This window comes from Cryptomeria japonica, chromosome 1, assembly GCF_030272615.1.
Source record: "Cryptomeria japonica chromosome 1, Sugi_1.0, whole genome shotgun sequence".
NCBI lineage: Eukaryota > Viridiplantae > Streptophyta > Pinopsida > Cupressales > Cupressaceae > Cryptomeria > Cryptomeria japonica.
This window is the reverse complement of record NC_081405.1, coordinates 543,129,602-543,153,076: the sequence shown is the minus strand read 5'-3', so window position 1 is coordinate 543,153,076 and position 23,475 is coordinate 543,129,602. Positions and strand designations below refer to the sequence as shown.

At 34.7% G+C, this 23,475-nt stretch overlaps 1 protein-coding gene across 3 annotated transcripts in view; it reads left to right on the top strand.

Moving 5' to 3' along the window:
* Positions 1–1,047: 1,047 nt before the first annotated feature.
* Positions 1,048–23,475, top strand: part of LOC131044864 (flowering time control protein FPA) — a 46,203-nt gene continuing 23,775 nt past the window's right edge. Inside the window, exons 1-3 of one of the 3 annotated variants that reach the window (XM_057978330.2) lie at positions 1,048–1,175; positions 1,332–1,464; positions 3,786–4,106. In XM_057978330.2, the coding sequence (XP_057834313.2) occupies positions 1,417–1,464; positions 3,786–4,106 (369 nt within the window). In that variant the 5' untranslated portion in view covers positions 1,048–1,175; positions 1,332–1,416. Of the gene's footprint in view, positions 1,196–1,231; positions 1,465–3,785; positions 4,107–23,475 lie in introns of those variants that run through there. The other 2 variants (XM_057978331.2, XM_057978329.2) reach the window with 2 other exon arrangements.

Sequence of the window (23,475 nt, the reverse complement as noted above, 5' to 3'; positions counted from 1 at the left end):
GAGAGTTTGTCTGCTTCCACATTCCCAGATCGTCTTATGTGGCTAATTCAAAAAATATTCAAAGGCTATCAACTCCTCCACAATATTTGCAATGGTATTCCGAAGGTGCCAGACATCAATTATCTGAAAAACCTAACCTCTTACCAAATCTGATAGCTACCAAAGCCGCTAATGCTTCAACCACATTATTCGTCCCTTCCTCCAACTCTTTCGCTCCTAGGGCCAAAATATTGCCTTCCCAATCTCGAACAATGAAGCCAATTCCTAATGGCCCCGGGTTTCCTTTGGAAGCCCCATCAAAGTGAATTTTCCACCACTCTTATGTCGGTTTTTCCCAAACAACTTCAACATACACCATCAAAGTTGAATTAACCCAACCAAGCCCCTTAACGGGCAGAAGACTTGATTCTTGGTGAACTTATTTAGAACCATTCAAACTCCAATAGTAGACCAAAGACCCATTAACTTGAAAATATATATTGTTTTTGACAAATAAGTAATTCAATTTCTTGATTGTTAGTTCAATCAATAATAACATAAAATTATTTATTGCTAATACTTTTCACATATCACATTCCAATTCGAAAACTAATATAAAGGAACAAAACATTTATTGGTCTCTTATTAACAAGACAATACACATGTAATTCATAATATAATATTTTACAATTCATATGAACGAGGAAAATATAGTATTTTTTATGACACCACTTCAAATCACAATTTCAATTCGCATTCCATAGTTTTTCTCCCTATATAATAAATCACAAAATATAATCCAAAACATTCAAACAATTATTTCTAGATTGCACCTGCTATCTCAACTCATTAGAAAACCCTTCATCATGTCAAATCACACTCCATTTTTCTTCAACAAATCAAATCACAATTTCAAATAACTCCTTCAACACTTCATCACGTTCCATAATTTTTCTCCTCATCTTTAATATCACAAAATATGATCCAAAACATTAATAGAAATAAACTCATGCAATAATTTGTAAAAGACGCTCATTATTTCATAACCCCACCCATGCGGCGTACCACTCTTTTAAACCAGGTAACCCCTAAAAGGGCGCCGAAAATCAAAACCCAACAATGAAAAGCCTAGAAAAGTTCCACTGTGAAAAATAATAATAATTGCAGGCACATGTCACATGCAAGGACGCGTGTCGGTGGGTATCCGGTGTATCCGGTTGTTCTCCCACCCTTTTATCTTCACAGTTTCTGCCTGGTCTTCCATTTGTCTCATCGATCGATCGATCAAGCTTTTTGCTATTCTGATCATTTTAATGTCTTTATTTTTCTCCTAACATTTGTCTTTGCTGCAGCGCGCGATTTTTGTAAAGATTAGAATCTTTGTGTCTTTTCGTAAAAAAATATATTTTAAGGCTTTTACCTAGCGGGAGATTCAGCATGTTCGCAAATTCAAGGGACCAGAGGAGTGGCATCGGAGTAAAATGGGTAAGCTCATTGTCTTTCAAAACCCTAGATCGTTTTCAAATAAATAAAATCAAAATCGTTTCTGCATTTGTTTCTTTCCATGGATGCGTTAGCTTCGATAGCGTTAATGCTAAAAATAGGGTCTTCGATTAAGACTATTAAAAACCGGACAGCTTGACCCTGTTTTACTTGTGATAAGGTTTATGTTTAGCAGTGCTAGAAAAGTCTAGTCCAAACCTGCTGAAAATTTGTGTCAGAAAGATTAGGAAATTGTTTTTTTGTATTTTTAAACTCGTCATTTTACTTGTCTTTATATGGTTGCTGGATATACCTGGTGTACAGGAAGCCTGGTTATGTCAAACAATAAGACAACCAATGTGATCTTTGTTGATAGGGTTTATGTTTGGCATTGGCAGGAAAGTCTAGATCATAATTTTTTGCAGTCCGGTGAAAATTTTAAATTTTCTTAACTTTAATGAACAAGACTGAGCTGCCAGAAGGTTAAACCAAATGAAAGTAAATATGAAAAGATGCTTAAAAAATAATTTTTGAGAACAAATAAATCTCGCTGTTTCACAGAGCTAATATCATCGAAGGCAAAGAGAAAAATAGTTGCTGGAAAGAACATGTTGTTTTATTCATTTGTTAGGGTTAGTGTTTGCAGTGGATTTTCTTGGTCATAGTTTTTCTAAGTCTGGCGGGAATTTGAAATTTGCATCCTTTAAATAAGAAAGGATCAGGACTGAGCTCTGTAAAGCTTAAATACATTGAAACGAAATATTATAAAAAATGTTCTTTATAGAAAAATACTTAGCAATGAATAATTATCATACAAGCGTGTCTTTGCATGGACGATTACTTCAAAAGGAAAAAGGATTCTTTCAGGGAATGTGAGTTGCTTTTTTCCCTCCCTCGTAAGGTAAATTTGTGAAGGGATATCTGGGTTATTCGATTATGGTGTAAATTTGGATTGTGTTCTTATGCCTGGATATATAATAGTGACCATGGGCCATGCTAATATATGTTTGATGTGCCTCTGCACGAAAACATCAACCTCTTTATATACGTATGCTGTCAGAACTGCACGAAAAGTTTAACCTCATTATACGTATGCTGTTATACCGTTTCCCATGGTTATTTATTTACCATTACAAAGTGCAAAGAAATCTTTTTTTATTCCATGGTTATTTGTTGTTATTTATATTTTTTTGTCTTTCTCGACTTATGTGGTTTTGTTAACCATTTCTGGGGTTTTATGCAAGCTTAAATGGTGGTTTCTACCATGAATCCATACAAGTTATTACCGTGGGTTTGTCTGACTGTAGTTATTCTCAATTTTTTTGACCGTTGGTTATGCCGACAAATTTCTTTCCCTGTGGAGCAATCCATCATGATTGTATTTGCAATGTATTATGTGAGATGTTAGAGTTATTAGAGAGAGGACACCGGGCTTACAGAGGTATCATTTGGGGAATAAAGCCGGGGTATTTGATGGCCGTATTTATTCCTTTGGTTTGTAAAAATAGTCACTTTTTTAAAACTTTGAAGATTTTAAGAATAATGTCCAAAATTTAAAGGATCACTGTTGTATATATTATAATGGTATAACCTGATTCGGCAACTTAGGGACAGTTGTCTACAAAATGATTGGGTTTATTATTTGACTCTTGAAATGGTTAGAGATTCTAACCAGTGATTAAATGTAGAGGTTTGTTTTGGATGTTGGTCTTATGATGGTAATTTGGCCGTGGAAGAAATGGCCTATCAATCAAGTTTCTGAATGCTATGTATTTCATGCGGATTAATCTTGCATCTTGTTTCTTTTCTAGCTTCAGCAAGGTGCTGTACATGTGAATGCATTCATGTTGAAAATATGTAGTTAATGCCATGCATACTATTATGCAATTAACACATCTAATTCCTTTGTGTCATGTTAGAGCTCTTTTGACAATATTGAATATTCTATTATAGATTGGTTTTTCTATTACATGCTTAAGTGGTAATGCATTACATTATGGAAGATATTGTACAGGTTTTTATTTTAGTTTTTTGAGGTATGTTGTTCTCTTTATGACAAGGGGTCCACAATGGTAAGTATATTCAGGGTTGAGCAAAATTTTTGTTACATGCATAAGTGGTTATTATATTGCACAATATTTATTGAAGCCTTTTATTGTAAGGCAAGAGTTGCATAAGTACAACTGTTGTCCATAGTTCTGGATAAGCTTCTAGCCGAGATCCAGTGAAAAGATGTTTTCTTTAAGAGTTTTTAACAAAATTTTGTACAGACTGAGTTGTAGGCATAAAGGCAAACTGTGAGATAACATTTGACAATTTTGCAGGGAACATCTTTTGCAAAGGACAGAGTTCCAGGCCCTCGATTTGATGAAAAGGCTCATCTTTTTGGAGTTCAGAAAATGGAACATGATGCACTTCAGACCTCTCGAAATCTTTGGGTTGGCAATGTATCTCAGCATGTCACTGAAACTGTGTTGGCAGAACAATTCTCTAGATTTGGGGAAGTAGAAAGTATAACTGTCTATACATCCCGCAATTATGCCTTCATAAACTTCAGGAAAGAAGAGGATGCAGTTATTGCAAAGAGAAGTCTTCAAGGGTTGGTCCTCGGTGGTCTGGCTCTGAGGATAGAGTTTGCAAAGGGGGTCAGTGTTGAACTTTTTTGCCTTTACTTAAATGTACTTTGTTTTTTCCCTCACGGGTTTAATATATTCCCATTGTTGACTAGTATTTCTCATAGCATTTATCATTTGGATAAAATATTATTGTCCTACTGGGTTGATAATGCAAACATATGCTTTTGAAAGTGAAAGTAGACTAAATCCGTACTCAACCTACAAACATCCATGACTTTTTGATGATGAAATATTTCTTCACATGCAACATATAATCCACAACGCATTTTCAGAACTGACTAGAACATTTTTAATAAGATCCGAGAAACAATCCAAATAATACAATAAGATATATGATCACTGAAGACGGTTCTCGTTAATGACCACCAAAGTCAATTTAAACTACAACCTAGCCCGTCATGTTATTGTCATACAGTGTGAGTGGACGGTCATATGTACAATACAAAAATTCACTTTCACGTCATTTTAATAAAAATCTAATTATTGGATTTATAGTTTGATTGTACTGTTTATTATATCCATAGATTGCTGAACTGTGCCAATAGGCTCAGCAAAACTGGTATAGCTAGGTTGTCCAAGGATTGGCTTTTGCTGTTTGTATTACCGAGTGACTGTTAGAATGCCCAACTCCAGTCCTCATTGTTATTGGTTACTAATATCATGTCTAGCACCATGGGAACATCATTATTATTAATGGATTGCGATATAGCCTTGCCCTCGCATCCTATTAGAAATTGATTTCTCCTGCCCACTTCCTGTTATAGATTCCCACATCTTCTGTTTCAAATTGCGACATTTTTCATCAGATGTAACAAATTATACAATATTAAAAGACGAGATATAACCAAGTAATGGAATCTCCAATAAACAAAAGTTCGATTAATCACTAAATCTATATAGAATTCCATCTGCCTTTGACATAGTTGTTATACATTTTACATTTGATCGCTAAAACCTTTACATTGTTGTTATACGTTATACATTTGATCACTAAAACGACAAAAGGTGTATGTACATTCCTTTCCCTACCAAGTTGCAGCCACTAATAATGAATGCCTTGCAAATGGTTTTTGCTGTTTATTTTATGTATTAGCTACTGTGTCAATAATTGTAGGTGTATCAAAATTTGTATGGCTAGACCATTCAACGGTGGGGTTTTGTAGCATCTGATGGTTATGATGGGCTTATTCTAAGCATCTGTAAAATTGGCGAGTCAGATAATTTCGTGTACGATAGGTAAGCCATCTAGCTCCTTTGAGCATCCTCAGTTTAGTTAATTGAGATCTTTTTAGTACAACAAATCTGTATATTTTTTAAGGGTTTGTAAATGATTTAAGAACTTAAGACTTATAATACGCTGTCTGCCCTCAGCAAATTTACTCGACCAGGCACAGAGATTGAAATGTTACAATAATAATACATTGCATGCTGTTGGGTCCACAGTTTGCCGACACCTAGCCACTGTAAGATATCAGGGACTTATTATAATTAGCACAAACCTTATCGCTGCAATCAAGAACTCAGGTCATTCACACTTAGCTGCATTAATCTCTAAAAGACAATCTCTCAGTATCTTCATTAAAAGTTATTAACACATTTAGTTGTTGAATATAAAAAGTCATCAAAATCTACGAACATTAATTAAATTCATATTTGAAGTTTGTGAACTTATGCAATGCAAATAGATGATGAATATTGTTATATACACTATATAGAAATGATTCAGGAAGCTAATATTGTTTGAATGTTTTGGGTAAATATAATTAAACCCCAATGGATTCACTCTTATTCAAAATTGCAGTAAAAATTCTAAAATGACAAATTTTATAATTAAGCTACAATGGATTCAATCTTATTGAAAAATTCCTATAAAAAATCTAAAATGACAAAATTTAAAAGGGTTTGCAGGAGAACGAAATGAAATGAAATATGCGTTTTTACACATATTAAATTATTAATTTATAATAAAAGCCCCTTCCCATGCATATTAAACTTTGGTACATTATGCTGACTCTGGTGTACCAACAAACGGATTCCAGGAAGATTAACACATTATTTGAGGAGTAATCTTAATCGCTTGAATAAACTGAGAAGCGCATGACATTAAAGGACTGCAGTGCATAAGGTGTTCAAGGAATGCTGTGAAGTAATGAAAGAAAGTCATATTACACTTAGTGAAATTTTGATAAATATATGGTTTGCGTTGCATTGTGCAGAGAAGATCATATTATGAAAATAAAATGCCAGACAGATGAGTTATGAATGCTAGAACAGTGAAATTAACGGGTAAAGTAAATGCTCTATTTTGGCTTCAAATTCAAAAAATTTCTCGTTTAATAGAGAACTTAAAGTTAACTGAACTCAATTTACCACATTATTTTATTAACAACTACCACTTTATTTTATTAACTACTGGTTATGGCATTGGTCATGCATTCTCTCAGAAGATTAAGATAACTTTTCACAAGACAAAAAACTTAATGCACCTTCCATATAGACGAAGATAACTGTTGACAAAAAAACAAATAGGTTGTCTTCAATTAAAATTAAAACAAAATTTACCAGCATTTGGGATTTTGCCTCTCACTACTGTAAAACATCCATTCTCAAGAACTTAAATAAGATTGAAATTAGAATTAGCAGACGCAATGGTTTTGATATAACACTTTCATTGGCACAGATGATGAGGACAAAACTTTTGGCATAAGCAGCTTATAAGAAGAAGAGAAGATAACGTCACATCATGCTGTATATTTTCTTCTCATTTGACTTTATTAACTGATGTGTACCCGAAATTTTAAAATATCTTGAGACCAAAGCAAGACCAGCAATTTTTCACTATTGTGTAAAGTATAAGCGTCCTTGTTACATTTGCAACTCTGAAGTTGCAAACAATGTGACACGAGTTCTAAAAATATTGGATTTCAAGTTCTGACCTCAACATTATTTTTGAAGAATCGGTTTCTACGTTCGAGGAAAGTTACAGTGCTGCTTTTCGTTTCGGACATCGAGGAAAAAATTGAAGGTTTTCATGACTATACACAAACGATATTAAATTATATTGGCAAAATTGAAATATAAAGATGTGGAACTGATGACTGAACTGACATTGATGTTAGTTCCATTATAAGAGTATCAGTCCCAGTGGCTAAGAGCAAGAAGGCATGTTGAATTTTTTTTATAATTGATAAGCTTTTTCAAGGTACCATTTTATTTCTTATTTCTAAATTAATTGCAGTGTCCGTTGTAAACTGACTCAAGATATCTAAATGTATCTCCAAATCTGTCTTTCTTTTTCCAAATGGTTTAACTACCTGAAAAAAAGAAAAAATGAAAGGGTCGAAGAGATTTAAATTTGATTAGCTTTAAAAACATGACGGTATTGGGCTGGATCTTTGCGTGTATCTAGATACGCATGGTGCTGCAACCTTTACAAAATGTACAATTGCCTGATATATATTACTTGTCAAGAAGCTTTAGTATTTTCAAAGAATGTATGACAATAAAAACTCTCTATTTATGGCAAGGTTATTAGAAATTGTTACATAGCTTACATTAATCAAGTTTGCATCGACATCTGACCTGCTGGTTTTGTCACCTCATCTCATCCAGTATGTTGCAATTGTATTCTTTCCATCGTTTCCTTTTTTAACCTCATGTTTTAATTTACTGTATCTTAATAGTTCTACTTATTCACTTTTGCCGCCTTAGCTTATATTCGTATTGGTGTTATTATTTTTTGTTGATATCTCCGTGATTACCTTTTTCCTTTTGTTACTTCCCATTTGCGTTGAATGTAATCCCTTTCTCTTTGATGCATGAAGTTCTGATGGTGAGTGTTCCTCGTCTATTAAGAGCTACAGAGTGCCTATATAGAAGATATGACTAGTGTAATAACATAAAAGCATATTTTGTATAATTAGACAGCTAAAATATTATTCCAAAATTTTCAAGTAATTGATCCTTGTTGATGGTCATGCCCAAAATAGGACTTGGACTTGGGACTCATCAAACAAAACATTCGAAATGTTACAAAAAAACAAACAAAAAGAAATTAATGCATTTAGAGGACATAAAAGCCTATTTTGATCATCAATTTGTCATAACTCAAACATTGCACATGTCATATGATCATTAAACACTTAATATTTGAAATTTCATAATTCATACTCAATAACTAGTAGGAGTTTGAGAGTGGAGAACCTAATGGGTTTGAGGGGCAGCCGTGATTAACTGCACACGGTGTTAGATATAAGAAAAACCCAACAATAGAAGGGGTGTGGGGAAATGCACTTATGTTTCCCAGGGGGCCGGAAGTGAGGGTTCGGGGGCTGTTCTAAGTTCATTGGACAATCAAGCTAGAAATGGCATTGATGAATTACGAAACAAGGAAAATATCAAATATGTTGAACCCTTTTATGGAGTTAACTACCCTTATTTGTGCAGTCATTTACAGTCAGTGATGATCTTGGCATCTTTATAGCAAATACTGGGGAGGCTCTCGTTTACAGTCAGTGATGATCTTGGCATCTTTATAGCAAATAGTGGGGGAGGCTCTCGTTTACAGTCGGTGATGATCTTGGCATCTTTATAGCAAATACTGGGGAAGGCTCTCGATGGATATGATTATGGAATGAGAAGCCATACATGAGTTAACCCTCTGTGGAAGATGTATTTATTGTTTTTTTTTGGACTTCAAATGCCCGTTGTTTAAATCACAAGGTCTAACACTTTACCGGATGTTGACGGAAGATTTTCCCTCGCATGCAGTGTTTCTTTTTACTGTTGTACCATCATTGATCCCTCATTTATGTTTTTGTGAAGCTCTATGTTACCTGTTAATCAAGCGATGGTCAAATTCTCTTATTGGTGTTTATCATTTCAAGTTATAAAATGAGCAACAAGGATGAGAGATTTTGGGGCATATAAATTGATCTTTCTTCCCAAGACAGAGAGCTGTAGACAAATGATTAAGAGGTGACTGAATGCAATAATAAAATTAATTTAACTGAAGAAAAGTTGTTAATTTTATCAAAACCAGAAATAATTATCTTACACCATAATAAAACAAGCAACTTATGGAAGGCATATATAATATCAATGTAAAATATTGTAAAATTGTGAAACTATAAAAATGACAAATACCGACTGAATACATAAAAATTGCAACCTTGAAAGAAAAGTTTTTACTTGAGATTTTATTCTAGTTGTAGTCATCTACAGTGCATGTTTTTAGTGTGTCGCCAGCCCTACTTATGGATATTTAGCCTCCAAGATTGGTCTTTAGGGCTGAAGTCCTCTTATAAATCCCTCACCAATGTTTTGCAAGAATCCCTCACCAATGTTTTGCAAGTATAGTGATTCATTGTGTTTTTTGATTTCATTAATTTCTGGTGAGCGATTATTTGGTCATACCTAGCCCTCTGCTTGTCCTTTTAGTTTTAATAAGGGAGTTTCTTTTCCTTTTCTAGTATTGGGACTCGAAACACCTGAAAATGGCCGAAACGTTGCCATTTTTAAGAAAAAGCCGTTGAGCTACAAGTACAACTGTTTTATGAAAAGCAACAATTTTCTGTATCGTACTATGAGAAATGTTTGTCTAGCAATAGAAAACCTTCCAAAATAAGGACAAGAGAAGTCTGGCTAAATAGACAGTTGATTTATGTTCAGTAGAAACTGGGTGATGGTCACGCTTTTTGTGTCTTGCTGTTGCTTTTGATATTTTCCTTGTCATTCATCTATGCCATTTCTGGTAATTTAATTTTCGAGCTCATGAAAATATGAAGATGTAGGGTATGACTATATAGTGTAACTTGAATTCGTATATCAAGTGACCTTCAAAGAGATCATATTTTCTGTTCTTATCCCTCATAATAACCAAAGAAACATTCAATGCAATATATGTTCCCAGTAGTGATAGAGCTGTAGGTTCAACTTGTAATGACTGATTGCATATGTTCATTTTAACGATGTTATTTAAATGAAGAGATGAAGGTGCATTGAGGACCAAATCTCTGAAAAGCGCTGTTTTTAAACAAAATATGGGAAATCAAATAGTTGAATTCGAAGTAGGCTTTATAAGATTCTCTTGTTCGACAAATGATTACCGCAGTTACATTTATATTGGAAACAGTTCCGTCCAGAGGCTTGAGTTTGTGTTATCATGATGGGAATATCTCTTCCCTGCATTTAGACCATGGTCATCTAGATTCACCTTTTTTGATAAATGAACTTTATGCTGTGTAAAATGTCAGCATTTTTGTTTTCAAGACACGAAAATAAGAAAATAAAGAAATACCATATTTTTAAGAAGGTTTTGCAAAATTCATGTATTGGCTAATTCTGGTAAAAGATCAGTTGCACATCGACACCTTTCAGTTAGCTGTAGTTCTTGAATTTAATACAGGTTTTGCAGTGTTCCACGTGGACGCGCCTGCGCGCCCCCTCCCTCCCTTTTGGCCGCATCTCCGAGACGGGGGGACGGGGATGGGACGTCCCCTGCTGCACCCCTTTTGGCTGCGTCTCCGGGACAGGGGGACGGGGACGGGGAGGGGACGTCCCGCCACCGCCACCCAAGCGCCGCCGGAGACGTCTCCGCGTCTGATTAGGCTCCATATAACAACACAACTTTGAAATCTTGGCATTTAGATTTAGTATTTCAAATTTCCTATAGTCTCATTTGAAATGTAATTCTTATACTGTAATACTGTCATACATCTTTTCAAAACTAGTTTTTCAAGTACTATATGTATATGTATATGTATAACTATATCAGCACCACCACCCCGCCACCCCCCGCTGCCGTCCCCTCGCCGTCCTCAAACTTAGGCCCTTGGTCACCTCGTCCCCAATGCCTGTGGAACACTGGGTTTTGTGTTACACGCTTGTGCAGTGTCGTATTGACTTCGCCGCGGGGGGATGCAAAAGGGGGACGGGGACAGGGACATCTACAAGGGATGCACTTCTTAAGACATTGTCAAACATGGGTTTTTGGTACGTGGTTGGTCCTACATGGGAAATATCATAGCTGCTATTCAAACTGAGAGTGCTCTAGGAAATTCATCAAATCATTGCAACAATTTTTATCTGACAGGATGGCAATATGAAAAAAATGCAAGGGTTGCAAATGGTTTTGGTAACTGAAAATTGTAAAACGGGCAAATGAATATCAAAGTAATTGGTGAATAAATGTTAAAATTCCTAAACTAATGCTTCAAAATATAAGAAAAATAAATTAGTTGCTTAAAATCCACAGTTAAAATTTAATACATTGTTTTTAAAATTCCTGTAGTTAGAATTCACCAATTTCCTATTGCTGGTTTAAGGCTTAAGCTGTTCTTACAGTTGGAATTGAAAACTTAAAAGGTTCAGAATCATACCAATTAGATTTACAAATTATTAATCAGTGCCTTCCAGAGCTTTTACAGGTTTTAGGAGTGGAGGGTTCTGCTCTCTGTCACCGTGTCCCTTCTCTTTTTCTTTTCACCTTTCTTGAGATACTGGAAGTATATAACGTAGATAATGTCTGCGTGCCTCTGGTTTTACCTTGATTCTGTGTGGTCTGCTGACTCTATTGTTTTGTGATTTTTGTATTTTTTATGTACCTTTATGTGCCTCGGGCTACTCTTGACTGAGCAGTATGGTAGCAGAAATCAGGAGAAAATAGCAACTAATACTGGCTCGCCATTTTTTGTGTCGGTTCAAAATTCATTTTTTCTGCAGCCGAATCCAAAAAGAACTAGGGAAAACTTATGAGCTATTTATTAACTCAAGAGTTCATCTATAACTTTGGATTAACTCAAGAGGTATTTGATTACTTGGAGATTTACTGCAGAGTTATTCCTCAATTTTTGAAAAAATACCTTTTTTGGGTAATAGCTGTCAAGTTTTTCTTTTTTTTTCGCTATTTTTATGGATATCTTACCTTGTTTTAGTTTAACAATTTTTTCCTTCTTTAAATCTATGCAATTGGCTGCACTTCTGCCATGCCATATTAATGCTACGCAAATGGAATGCTTTTAGATTGTGGATTATGCTGACCTAACTGTGTTTTTAGCTGTTTTTCTCTATTGGTGAAATGCTGATTGCATGAATAGAACACAGGATCGAAGCACTTGTCTTTTCATTAGACCTAATTCTATGATTTAAACTTATTGAGAAATTTTCTTTCAACTTTGAGTAGATATTGTCAATCATTTGAGATTGAAAGTTGTTTTGCTTGTATTCATAAAATCAAGGTGCAAGTGTGCAGAAGTGGTGAAAAATCGATTTTATGGTACTCTTGTGGCCATTAGTACTTTCTCTGCATTATTGAAGTCAGTTGATTTTTCTCCTTGAAAAAATGCCAGAACCCGTGTTAAAACTGTGTGAATTGATCTGCTTACAATCAATTTTAACAAATATTCATTTGCTGAAAGCCTTTGATGTATTAAGATGACAATTAATGCCTTTTTCTGGGTACATTGATTCTTTTAAAGTATTAATTGGAAATTTTCCGAAGTTCACAAAATCTGAGCAAAATCTAGTTGTGAACTCAATCTTTACTAATTACCAAGAGCGGATGGAAGCTTAAGATGTAAGACTATAATGTTTATGGAAGCTTTACCCTCTGTGGTGCTTGGAGGTGACCAGTAAAGAAGCTTTGCCGTTCGAGTTGCTTTGGAGGTGAGCAGATGCATATTACAATAATAGCCTTGAGTTTGTTTCTACCAGTGGAATAAATGGATAGCTGTAATCTTGTTAAGGAAATATCATAAGGAACTAACTATGTGATCTGAACTTTGTTTGAAAATAATGGTCGAGGAGGTGGCAAAGTGGATTGATTTACAGTAGGCAAACCAAAAGATGACTGGGACTTTCATTTCAGTTAAAGTGGATATGGTTTCTTGTTTGCATTTAAAAAGTTTGAATACATGCAAGGCTCAAGTCAGATGTTACTGGATTTTGTAGAAAGTTCTTGCTCATCTTTAGTAAATGACATGTCAAGAAAAGCCTTTCAAAGAGAAAGATGTTTTATTTGTAAGAAATTATCATGTGGGTATGATGCAGTCTTGTCGATTGCTAACGTAAGCCATAGATAGGGACGTTATTTTTAAGAGTTCCCTTGGGATATATTCCAATGGCAGGCAGATGGATATAATACAAATGACCAGTGTTCCCTTGGGATATGTTCCCAGTATAAAACCTGACGGACCTGGAGTGGAGACGTTCCAGGGATGACGGGATTTGGGATCAAACATCCCCGTCCTCCTTTCAGTTGCCTCGTACAAAGGGAGGCACCCTTGGAATGGTTATTTTTGTAGGGACGTTCCACTCACCATTTTAAACAAAAACAGCACAGTTTTTAAAAATGCAGTTAAGCTCTGTAAATATTCTTTTCATGAATTTTTGTGAGATCATGAATCCTCATCACGATTTCCTGTCAAGTAGGCAAACAAAAACAAAGAAGAAAATAAGGAGAATGATGATGTTGATTCAGTTCAACTGAACAGCTTTCATCTTTGGCTCCCATGTTATGTATTGTACAGCCACTCCTCTCTAACCTTTGTTAGAAATAAGCGACACTCTTCAGTAGCTCAGTGGTAGAGCACTCCAGCAGCAAGCGGAAGGTTCTAGGTTCGAGTCCTAGCTGGTCCATCAGCAACAACTCAATGTGGTGTCAAATCTAGAGTAGATTAGGAGCCTCAAGCACCTGTAGTGCGGCATAAAGGGGCCTGGGGAAGGGAGATTGGTTGGAAATAAGCAATTACCTGGACCACTGATGGACTGGCCACAAGAGGCCAGTAGCTTAGTGCTAGAGCACTCCAGCAGCAAATGGAAGGTCCTAGGTTCAAGTCCTAGCTGATCTATCAGAAGCAGTCCTAGGTTCCGGTCCTAGCTGATCTATCCGCAGCAGCTAAACAATCTTTACACCATCTTCTTCATTCAATCTTAATTTATATATATATATATATTTTTTTTTAATTTTATGTCAATTGATTTATTTTTATTTTTAAATATTGAATTTCAACTAAATAATAGAATCATACAATTCAAATTTTGGTTCTTTTACCAATGCATTCCTGTTGTGTTGTTTACGAATCAGACAAATTCAATTAATTTCTAATATATAATTTATATAAATAATTAATAAATCTATATATAATTTATATTTATATTTTACATTTAATATATATTAACTAATTCAATACATATATTATGTTTATATATTAATTAATTTATTATATATACGTTTTTCATAGATGACTGAGGGTTCTAATAGGGTTCTTGCCGAGAGATAAAATGCGCTATTACAATAAAAAGTTGTTCAAACCTGAATAGGCCAAAAGGGTAGATAATAGCACTAATAAACAAAAATCCTAGCCATCAAGCTAAGCACGAGGAAACAATAGAAAACAGCAAGAACAGGACTAAACCCCTACAAGTTAACTCGATCAGCAAGAGTGATCTTTAGCAAAATCCTTCTTAGCCACCAACTGGGCACCAGGCTTGATGACAGATCTGTGAGAAGTTTGGTAGACCCCACTTTTTGAGATGGCTGGCAAAGCATGCAAACTTGAAATTTCCAAACAACATCACGAAATATGATACAAAGATTATCTGTATAGAAAGCTATGTCTTGACAAGAAAGAGCCAGATCTTCATGAGTTTTAGACAGGGAATGGGCATTATTTTTTTAACTCGGCTACTTCCTCAGTCCGTTGAAGGCAAAACACAACATCCGCCTGCTAAAGAAAACCTTCCTCCAAATTATTTCTTAACAGGAGAATGACATTGTTGGGAAGGATTTGGTTGAGAATCCGTTCTTTCATTGAAGCGTTTGAAACCTTGGCACAAAGCTTGACAAAGATATCCTTTGTAATGGAGGCCCCAGTACAATTTGCACAAACCATGCTCCCTCAGAATATCTTTAACAAAATGTATGGTCATTATGTATTGAATACAAAATATCTTAATATAAAAGCTGTCCTACTTCATACCACTGTACTATGTTTAACAAAATGTATGGTCATTATGTATTGAATATAAAATATCTTAGTAAAAAAGCTGTCCGAATTCATACCACTGTATGGAAAAATCCTGAATTGAATACTTGCGTTTGTTTCTACAAAGGTGTGAGCAGACACCACCTTGCACACGCTTGCAACACAAAACACACAGCAGAGACTGCCATAACTGACTGTCGTCTACAAGAAAGAAGAGATCACACATATCGTGATACTAGGCATTCAAAAATAATAAAACATCATACAGGTGGTCAATTTGAATTTATCTTGGTCCTTAGAATCCTCTCATCACTAAAAGCTTGGTATCCACCATCATTAAAGACTGGAGGTCATCTAAAAGAAGGATTAGTATTATCTTTGAATATCCTTAAGTAAAGGTAATAAGTTTCAGTCATTTGGGAGGTTGCTGAAATTTGCTGCAAAAGGGAGTTGTTCTATTCTAGCATTTGCAAGATAATCTACAACCTTATTGCATTCTCTATAACAGGGCCCAAAGGTGACTGCTTCAAAGCTTAGACTTAATTGGTGAGTTTCCTCTATAATGTTACTCACCTCCCAATCTTTAAAAGAATTATTCCTCAGCCCATCAATCACGGTGAAGAAATTATGCTGACAGTTTTTTGCAACCCAAAGAAGGTGCCATTTTAATGTCTTCTAACACTGCCGAAGATTTTGCTTTGTTATTTGTCGTATAACCCAAATATAAACAGGCACATTAATTAAAACACTAGAAAAATACCAAAATATTTTTGTAATGCATGTTGGGTCGATATTAACTTTAGTGGCAGTACCAAAATTTAGTTTATAATTGCCTGCTTTAGGCAGGGTTTAAGAAACAACATTACGCTTCGAAGAATTATCGATTAATCCATTAATGAGGGTATCGGTAAAAATAGAAAATTTCAGTTTTATATGCAAATTAAATAAAACACACTTTATATATACACAGACAAGGTATAATTAGAAAGTTTCCATTTAATATATTAAAAAGTAAAATACACATATTTGATCGATGAGTGTGGCTTGGGGGCATACTCATTATATCAACTTAGATAATATTTTACAATACAAGGGTTCTCGTAGAGGGTCAAAATACAATCAACAGTGGTCTGTGCTAACATGAACTATCTATAGGGGATTATCTATACAAAAATAGTCCATCACATATTTTTGTTTGTAGTTTTTAATTATCTGCATATGCTTTATGGTATTTGTTTGTCATTGCCCCTGTTGTCTATAGTGTTGTTCTCCATTTGCGAAGGGCTAATTGATAAAAAAATAAGGTGTTGCTTAATTTGCAAATTTGAGGAACTCAATCCCCCGTTTAGCCTGGTTTTTGCAGACAGCCCCAGTCTGACCTCTAATATGCATTATGAATGGTACCAAGGACTCAAAGAAGATATGTTGTGCACGGGATATCCGTACAGCTAGAGGGAACCCAAAACCAATTACTACATTATCCAACATTGCTCAAAGATCACACTGCCGTTGTGGTCCGATCAATGATTTGACGATTCCTTGGATAGAATCCTTAGCCTACTCTGCTTCCAAAAAAACTACGACAAACATTGACAAAACATTCGTGTTAACCCTATATTTGTGAGTTGTTGACGGGAAAATTGGTAGCAAGAGTTACTCTAGTGGTGTGAAGCATTATAACAATATTCCTCTTGAAGACCTTTTTCAATCTTAACTTCAATCTTAAATTTGTCTTGTTTGCCAAAAAGGTGACCTGCCTATTTTTCATCACTACTCTTAACTGCGCATGCATTTTGTTAATCCTTCGATTTTGTCTAATAAAATGGATCGACGAGGAGGCATTTATGGAGCTCAAGTGGTTCCTATATACATATTGTTTCATAATGATTTGCTTACCGGAAGTATTGCAGGGGGAGGACACCTTTGTTGCATTCTCTTGTGCCAAAGGTAGTTGTTGGCACCTTCTCATGAGTGAACCTTGCAAGTTGCGAGGGTGTGGACATGGATAAATCTAGATTGTCCATTTTTACTTGAAGTTGTTGATTAGACATCCTCACTTTACATCGATCGCAAAGTTTGCTAGGGTGTCCATATGGCTATTTATCTATATAAAAATCCCTTATATCAAAGGTTGTGAGAGATTCAAGTAGGGGCCACTGTTGCCTTAAAATATTATTAATCTTCCAATCTGGGGATCCTTTCTTCCTTATAAATTTGACAATGACCATTTGATCTCCTTCTATTTGAACTTGTTTGACACCAAATTGCTCGCAAATCTGCAATCTAGTGAGAAGTGCTTGAGCTCTTCCTTCATTGTTCTTTCTTGTGGTTGAATTTTTTAAGCAGCGCTGATTAACTTTCTATAGTGACCCCTTATATATTATATAAGGGTAAATAAGGGTAACCTGCTTTGTCAAAATTGAGTTCGAACCATCCCTGATAAGAAGTACACCAGCTAATTTCCTTTCTAGGGTTTGTTGGGGATAATCCCTCCATCCCATGAATGAGGGAACATAGATATATCAAATTAAATGTATATATACACACACTTTGTATAAGTATATATGCTATCTTATATAATACAGATATAAATATATATGTTTTTTCATATATATATCGATTTATTCATATTTTTTTATTTTACAATTTAAGCTTGGCACATTCGTTATCAAAGACCATATATATATATAAAACTTTCTTTTATAGTTAATAGAGAAAATATACAAAATGCTACCCTGAAGAGTGGAAGTTGCTCTTACAAATGCATTTTGAAGGGATTATAAGGGATTATAGTATGAAAGTAGTTTCTATTCTAGTAGGCCACTATATAAAAAAGGCCCAAAACTTTACTAAAGAGAGTTAAATGATAGCCAAAAACAATATTCAAGTTGTAAATCTCATTAACTACCAGTCTTCCTCTTAAGAGGAATTCTCATCCACAACAAATGTCCAACTCACTTCCCCTACATCCATAATTCTCGTCACTTATTTTAGAAAGGTTATAGCGATGATTGTTCTCCATCTTTGGTGTTCATTCTACTTGTTGGCAATGGTGATGAATGGCCACCAATGCCTTGTTATCCACCCTCCGTTCACCAGTAAAATGCCATTGAGTGATGGGAAGCTACTTCATGGCATTGCCTCGTGTAGCACATCCAAGGCTCCCAGCAATTGTTTCTTAAATAGTTGAGAGGTCATGATTTTGATAATTTTCTTTTCTTTACTTAAGTAACACTTGAATAAACATTGATGCAACATTTGAATCGACTCTTTATATACGATCCATCATTAGAAATACATAAATCACGACAACCTCTTATCTTAAAGTTTTTTGAGGCAGACCTTGAAAATTCCACCCAAATTGCCTTTTGAGATGAATGCTTGAATCCATTATTAGAGAGTGAGAGCCATTTGAGATGAAACTGGGAGACAAATGAATCATTTAATTCTTCACCATCCTTAACCAAAAACACTTGCTTGCTCATCGATGATTCATTGATCCTTAAAATTCTTCACATCTCTTTGCTTTTATTTCTTAACACCTTTCTTTGCAAACCCTAATATGATGGAAATGGTTTGTATCTATAATGATTATGATATTATCATATCAGCCTGCCTTTGATATCCTCCATATAGTTTACTTAGAGTACAAACCTATCCCCTAATGTATGTGAAATAACCTTAACGAATAATTTCCAGATTTATATACAACTTGAAAAATAAATCCAGATGGCAAGCACATAACTCTCACACAGATGTAAACTACATTCGCTCAGTTAATAGCAATCAACACAGTATTGAAACAATTTATCGAGTTATGAAGTAAATAATAACCGTCCTTTGTTGACAGCAGTAGTATGCCTTATTGGCGAATTTACTGAAGTGATGTATACAATGCAGCACTCAGGAGTCAGAAAAGAATTAAAAGTTGCACAGCCAGCACAGAAAGTATTCCAGATTTCATTACCCAGAAATGGATGTCTCCAACATACTATGCCAGAATAATTGGAGCCTCACGCAAAGGTTTAAGAGAAAGTGCAACACCATTATCTAGAAGTCCACGCCAATAGCAGGAATGTATCCACACCCAGCAAACAAGGTTCAAACATTAATATAATCCTCCTGCCATCATGCTCAGAACTGGATATTCACTAAACCGACCCCTATAAATTATCATGTGCACACAGATATAATTTCAGATTTGTCTGAGTTAATATAATAGCAAATATGTTTAATAACGATATTCGTCTTCGAAGGAACTCTTTAACAAATTTGCTCTGTAGTGATTGCTGACTTTCAGTCACTCCAAGTTTTCATCCAAACTTTGAAGCTCCAATGGTTTGCGTCTCCAAAAACATCACACCCCTCCCAGGAAAGGAAATGACTCCTCCCAGGAAAGGAAATGAGTTACATATGAATTTCATTTCAGTAATAATCTAACAAGGTTCAATTCATACACAAACCCTTCCTTATAAAGACTCCCATTAGCCTTCTAGAAATAGGCCAACATTTAATGCTTGAGGCTGAGATGAACATTATTTCATTTCAATAATAATCTAACAAGGTTCAATTCAATATACAAAACCTTCCTTATAAAGACTCCCATTAGCCTTCTAGAAATAGGCCAACATTTAATGCTTGAGGCTGAGATGAACATTATTAAATAAAGTGACAATTAAATAGTGTTTTTTCAATTTTATTATTTTTAATTAAATTTAATTAATATTAAGTTATCCTCGTGAAATAATATTTTTTTAAGACAATTAATTAATAATTAATGTCACTTCCCCAAAATTGGGGACTTTACAGTATCCAAGCATCGGCCATAGTATTAGTATGTTTGCAAACTTGAAGGCCAATTAGGAGAGCTTGCACTTCAGTTTCATGTTTAATCCAATCTTCAATTTCTTTGATCTTGCACATATTAGCTTCCAACAACATAAGCTTTAGTACATTTGTCATCTCTTTTCAAACACCAACTCAAAAACTGCGAAGAAATGACCTGCCATGGGGATTTAGGACTAAAATAGGGTTTAGTAGCTCTAGCAATGAGTCGGAAAATGACTTCTGTTAACCATTGGTCCATTGTACGTGGAACACTAACTTGTATTGCAAACTTTGATGAAATCATGAAATTGAAAATGGTATATAATATATATATGTATTGGAATTTTGGTCCAATTGACTTTCAAATTGTTTGCATAAATGTTTAATTACAATTCCTTTTACTAATTTTTTATAAGTAAAATATTGTAACACTATTTTAGCCTTTGTACGCTTGCTGCTCCCAAAATTTGCTGTCCTTGAAACTTTCCTGTGTTCCCTTATTCTGAGATTTCATGGAATATTGCAAATAATCAATTTGAGAAAGGCTCTTACCAAAGAAATAACCAACGAATCAAGGGTCCATGCGGACACATTTTTGGCCCTAGACCTTGCATCCTGGATGAAATGTCTCAGCCATCCTAGTGCCCATGCATCAATAGGGGAATGATACCATAGAGCGAGAAAATGTCTCAGAATGTGTTTCCGTTCAAGGGACAGCCCGGGGAGCCAGCCTCCAAGCATCCCCAACAATTTTCGGGGACGTTAAGGTGTCCGCACAGGTTGAATTGCAAAATACCCAAGATAACAGGTTTACTTGCTGAAATTTGTCACATTTGATTCGAGTCCATTTGCATGGAAACTTGGAAGACTCTTTACCAACACAAATTGCATTCAATAAAAAATATTCACAATCGAAATGGTAAACATCCAATCTAAGGTATCCATTTCGCTATACAAAAGAACGTAGGTAGGAGGCTTTGCTGGCTAGAAGGAAGGAGTAAAATGCACAATCATTATTGAAAATTTGAGACCTATGGAATGCAAATCAAATCTCATGTTCTCATCTTATTGTTGGTCCTCGAATGATTATTTGAATGTCTGCTAGGAGCCTTGTTCTAATTGGAGGCCAAATCAATGTTAAATTACTGAAGGATGTGAAGCTGCTAATAAGAAGAGATCTTCTAATTGGAGGCCAAATCAATGTTAAATTACTGAAGGATGTGAAGCTGCTAATAAGAAGAGATCACTATCCTATGCTTTATTGTGGAAGTTTATAAAATTTAAGTTTTGGTTAATTATAACTTTAACCTGCCTCACTAAGCGACCAAAAATCACCGCACCATAATTGATTCTGTTACAGACTGATGTTGACTCAGAAACTTACTTTATCACTCCCTTTTAATTGCAGAGTATTTTCTTAGTGTTATATGCTTGCTAAGGCTCATGTTTATTTTTTTTAAAGATAAATTTGAATAGTATTTTAATTTTTTTTTCATTTTTTAGTTTCTCAAAATTAATTATATATATATTTTTTGTTTATCTGTTTTTAAAATTTTAATTGTCTTATTTTAATAGCAGCCCCTTGATGTCCCCCAAGTTCAGGAATTGTTTGCTGTCTCCGAACCCCATGCTCCTGTCCTGAAACTTGGAGAAACTCTGTAATTAATCCATACAAAGAGTCATTGTCTGTTTTCAAAGACCATAGGAAGCATGATGATTTAATCTGGTAAAATAGAGCTATGACTCGTAGAAGCTATGGTGTCTGGGGTTAATGCGGTCTTCTTTGTTGTCAGAAGTTGTACGAGAGGAAACTTTAGTGCTCTGAGCACCAGTAAATTGGGTGAATGAAAGATTTTAGTGACAAATCTCTATCGGGGAAGCATATAAATCATGTGGTGTTGTAATTTTGAAATGTTTTCAACTAATTTTCACTATACTAGGGGAGAGGAGTCAACACATGTTCATCCTAATTTCACGCTTCTCAAAATCATGTGGACATTTAAAAAAAAATTCAATTTTCCACAACAGCTTACTTGTCAAGTCCCCTAGTCAAAAACAAAATTTCAAGTCCATATGGTCAAATATGATGCCACATCAGCATGCATTTTTGTGAAGGTGTCCAAAATGGTCCCCAATTGTCATAAGACCCATAGGTGTGCACTAAGTCATGTTTACTTGTGCGCTGATGTGGCATCACATCATTAGCTATTTTTTGAATTTTAGAGGTATTTTTTTGGGGATAAGCATTGACATGACATTTTTAGGGCACCACTATTGATCTAAAAGTATCTATGTACTATAACATGTATTGGTACCCCTATCACCTACTGGTCCCTCTCCCTAACTTGTTTCTGAGAGTGGCTCAGATAGATAACATTTGAGAGATGTAGATTGTAATTCCTGACTCTTTTGCCCAAACCAACTATCAAACCATCGTTTGCCTCTTTTAGAAGACTAAATCAAAGCAATCTTCACTTGTCGTTTTTCATTAATCTGGAAAATTATTTTGCTTTATATTTTTTTGTCAAAAATAATTGGAATATAACTTCGTTATCTAACATTGTATTGGGTCATTCTAACCTCACCATTTGCTGTTTCTTCTGGTCACATATAAACAACATGTATGTAATCAACTCAAGCATCAACATATACTCTTAAATGTTGATCAAAACAACATAACATCATCATGCTTCTTAACAACACTGATAAAAACTTGATAACTCAAGATAGGATTTTCTATCATTCACATGGATATCCCATTATACTAAATAAATTGAGCATCTCTTATTCCTCATTCGTTAACATTGACTACATTTTAACGACTCATGTTAGTCTTACAAAATTTTCATTATACACAAGAAGACCATACCCAATGTCATTCTTTCTGATGCCATTGGAATGCTTTAACAGAAAGCCCAATTAGATCAGAATATGTTGAACTTTTATAATTTTGCACGGAGGCTTTAACTTTTCGACTGTTTAACCCTGTTGACAATAAATAAATATAATCAAGATTTTTTAAATAAATAAATATAATCAAGATTTTCTGAATTTAAAAATGCACTTATTGTAATGTGTAAATTTCCTCTTTAGTTGTTACCTATACTTTAGTTTTGGATATAGAATATTAAGGTAATGTAATATTATGAAGGAAATCATTTCTTTGTGTTTACTGTTGCAACTTGCCCTCCTATTGAAATATGAGCAGAAGCGAATGTGCAAAAATCTGACTGAGACGTAAGGTAATGTTAATCTATTTGTAATTGTAATCATTTACAAAACATTGGAGGTTTTCCTTTACAGTGTTGTAAATTGTAATAAACATCAAGAATAAAAAAGGAACATCAATGATGATAATGGCCAATGGATTTGAGATGTAGCAAAAACATATAACAAGGGTGAAATAAGCAAGGACAGCAGCACTTAAGTTTGACAATCTTAAACCAAATGAATTTCCAGTAATATCTCGACTAATAGACCAATAGAACTAATTGTCACTATGATCTATTAATAGTAAATATCTGTCAACTAATATTTTCGTTTCTTAAGCTATACAATATAAATAA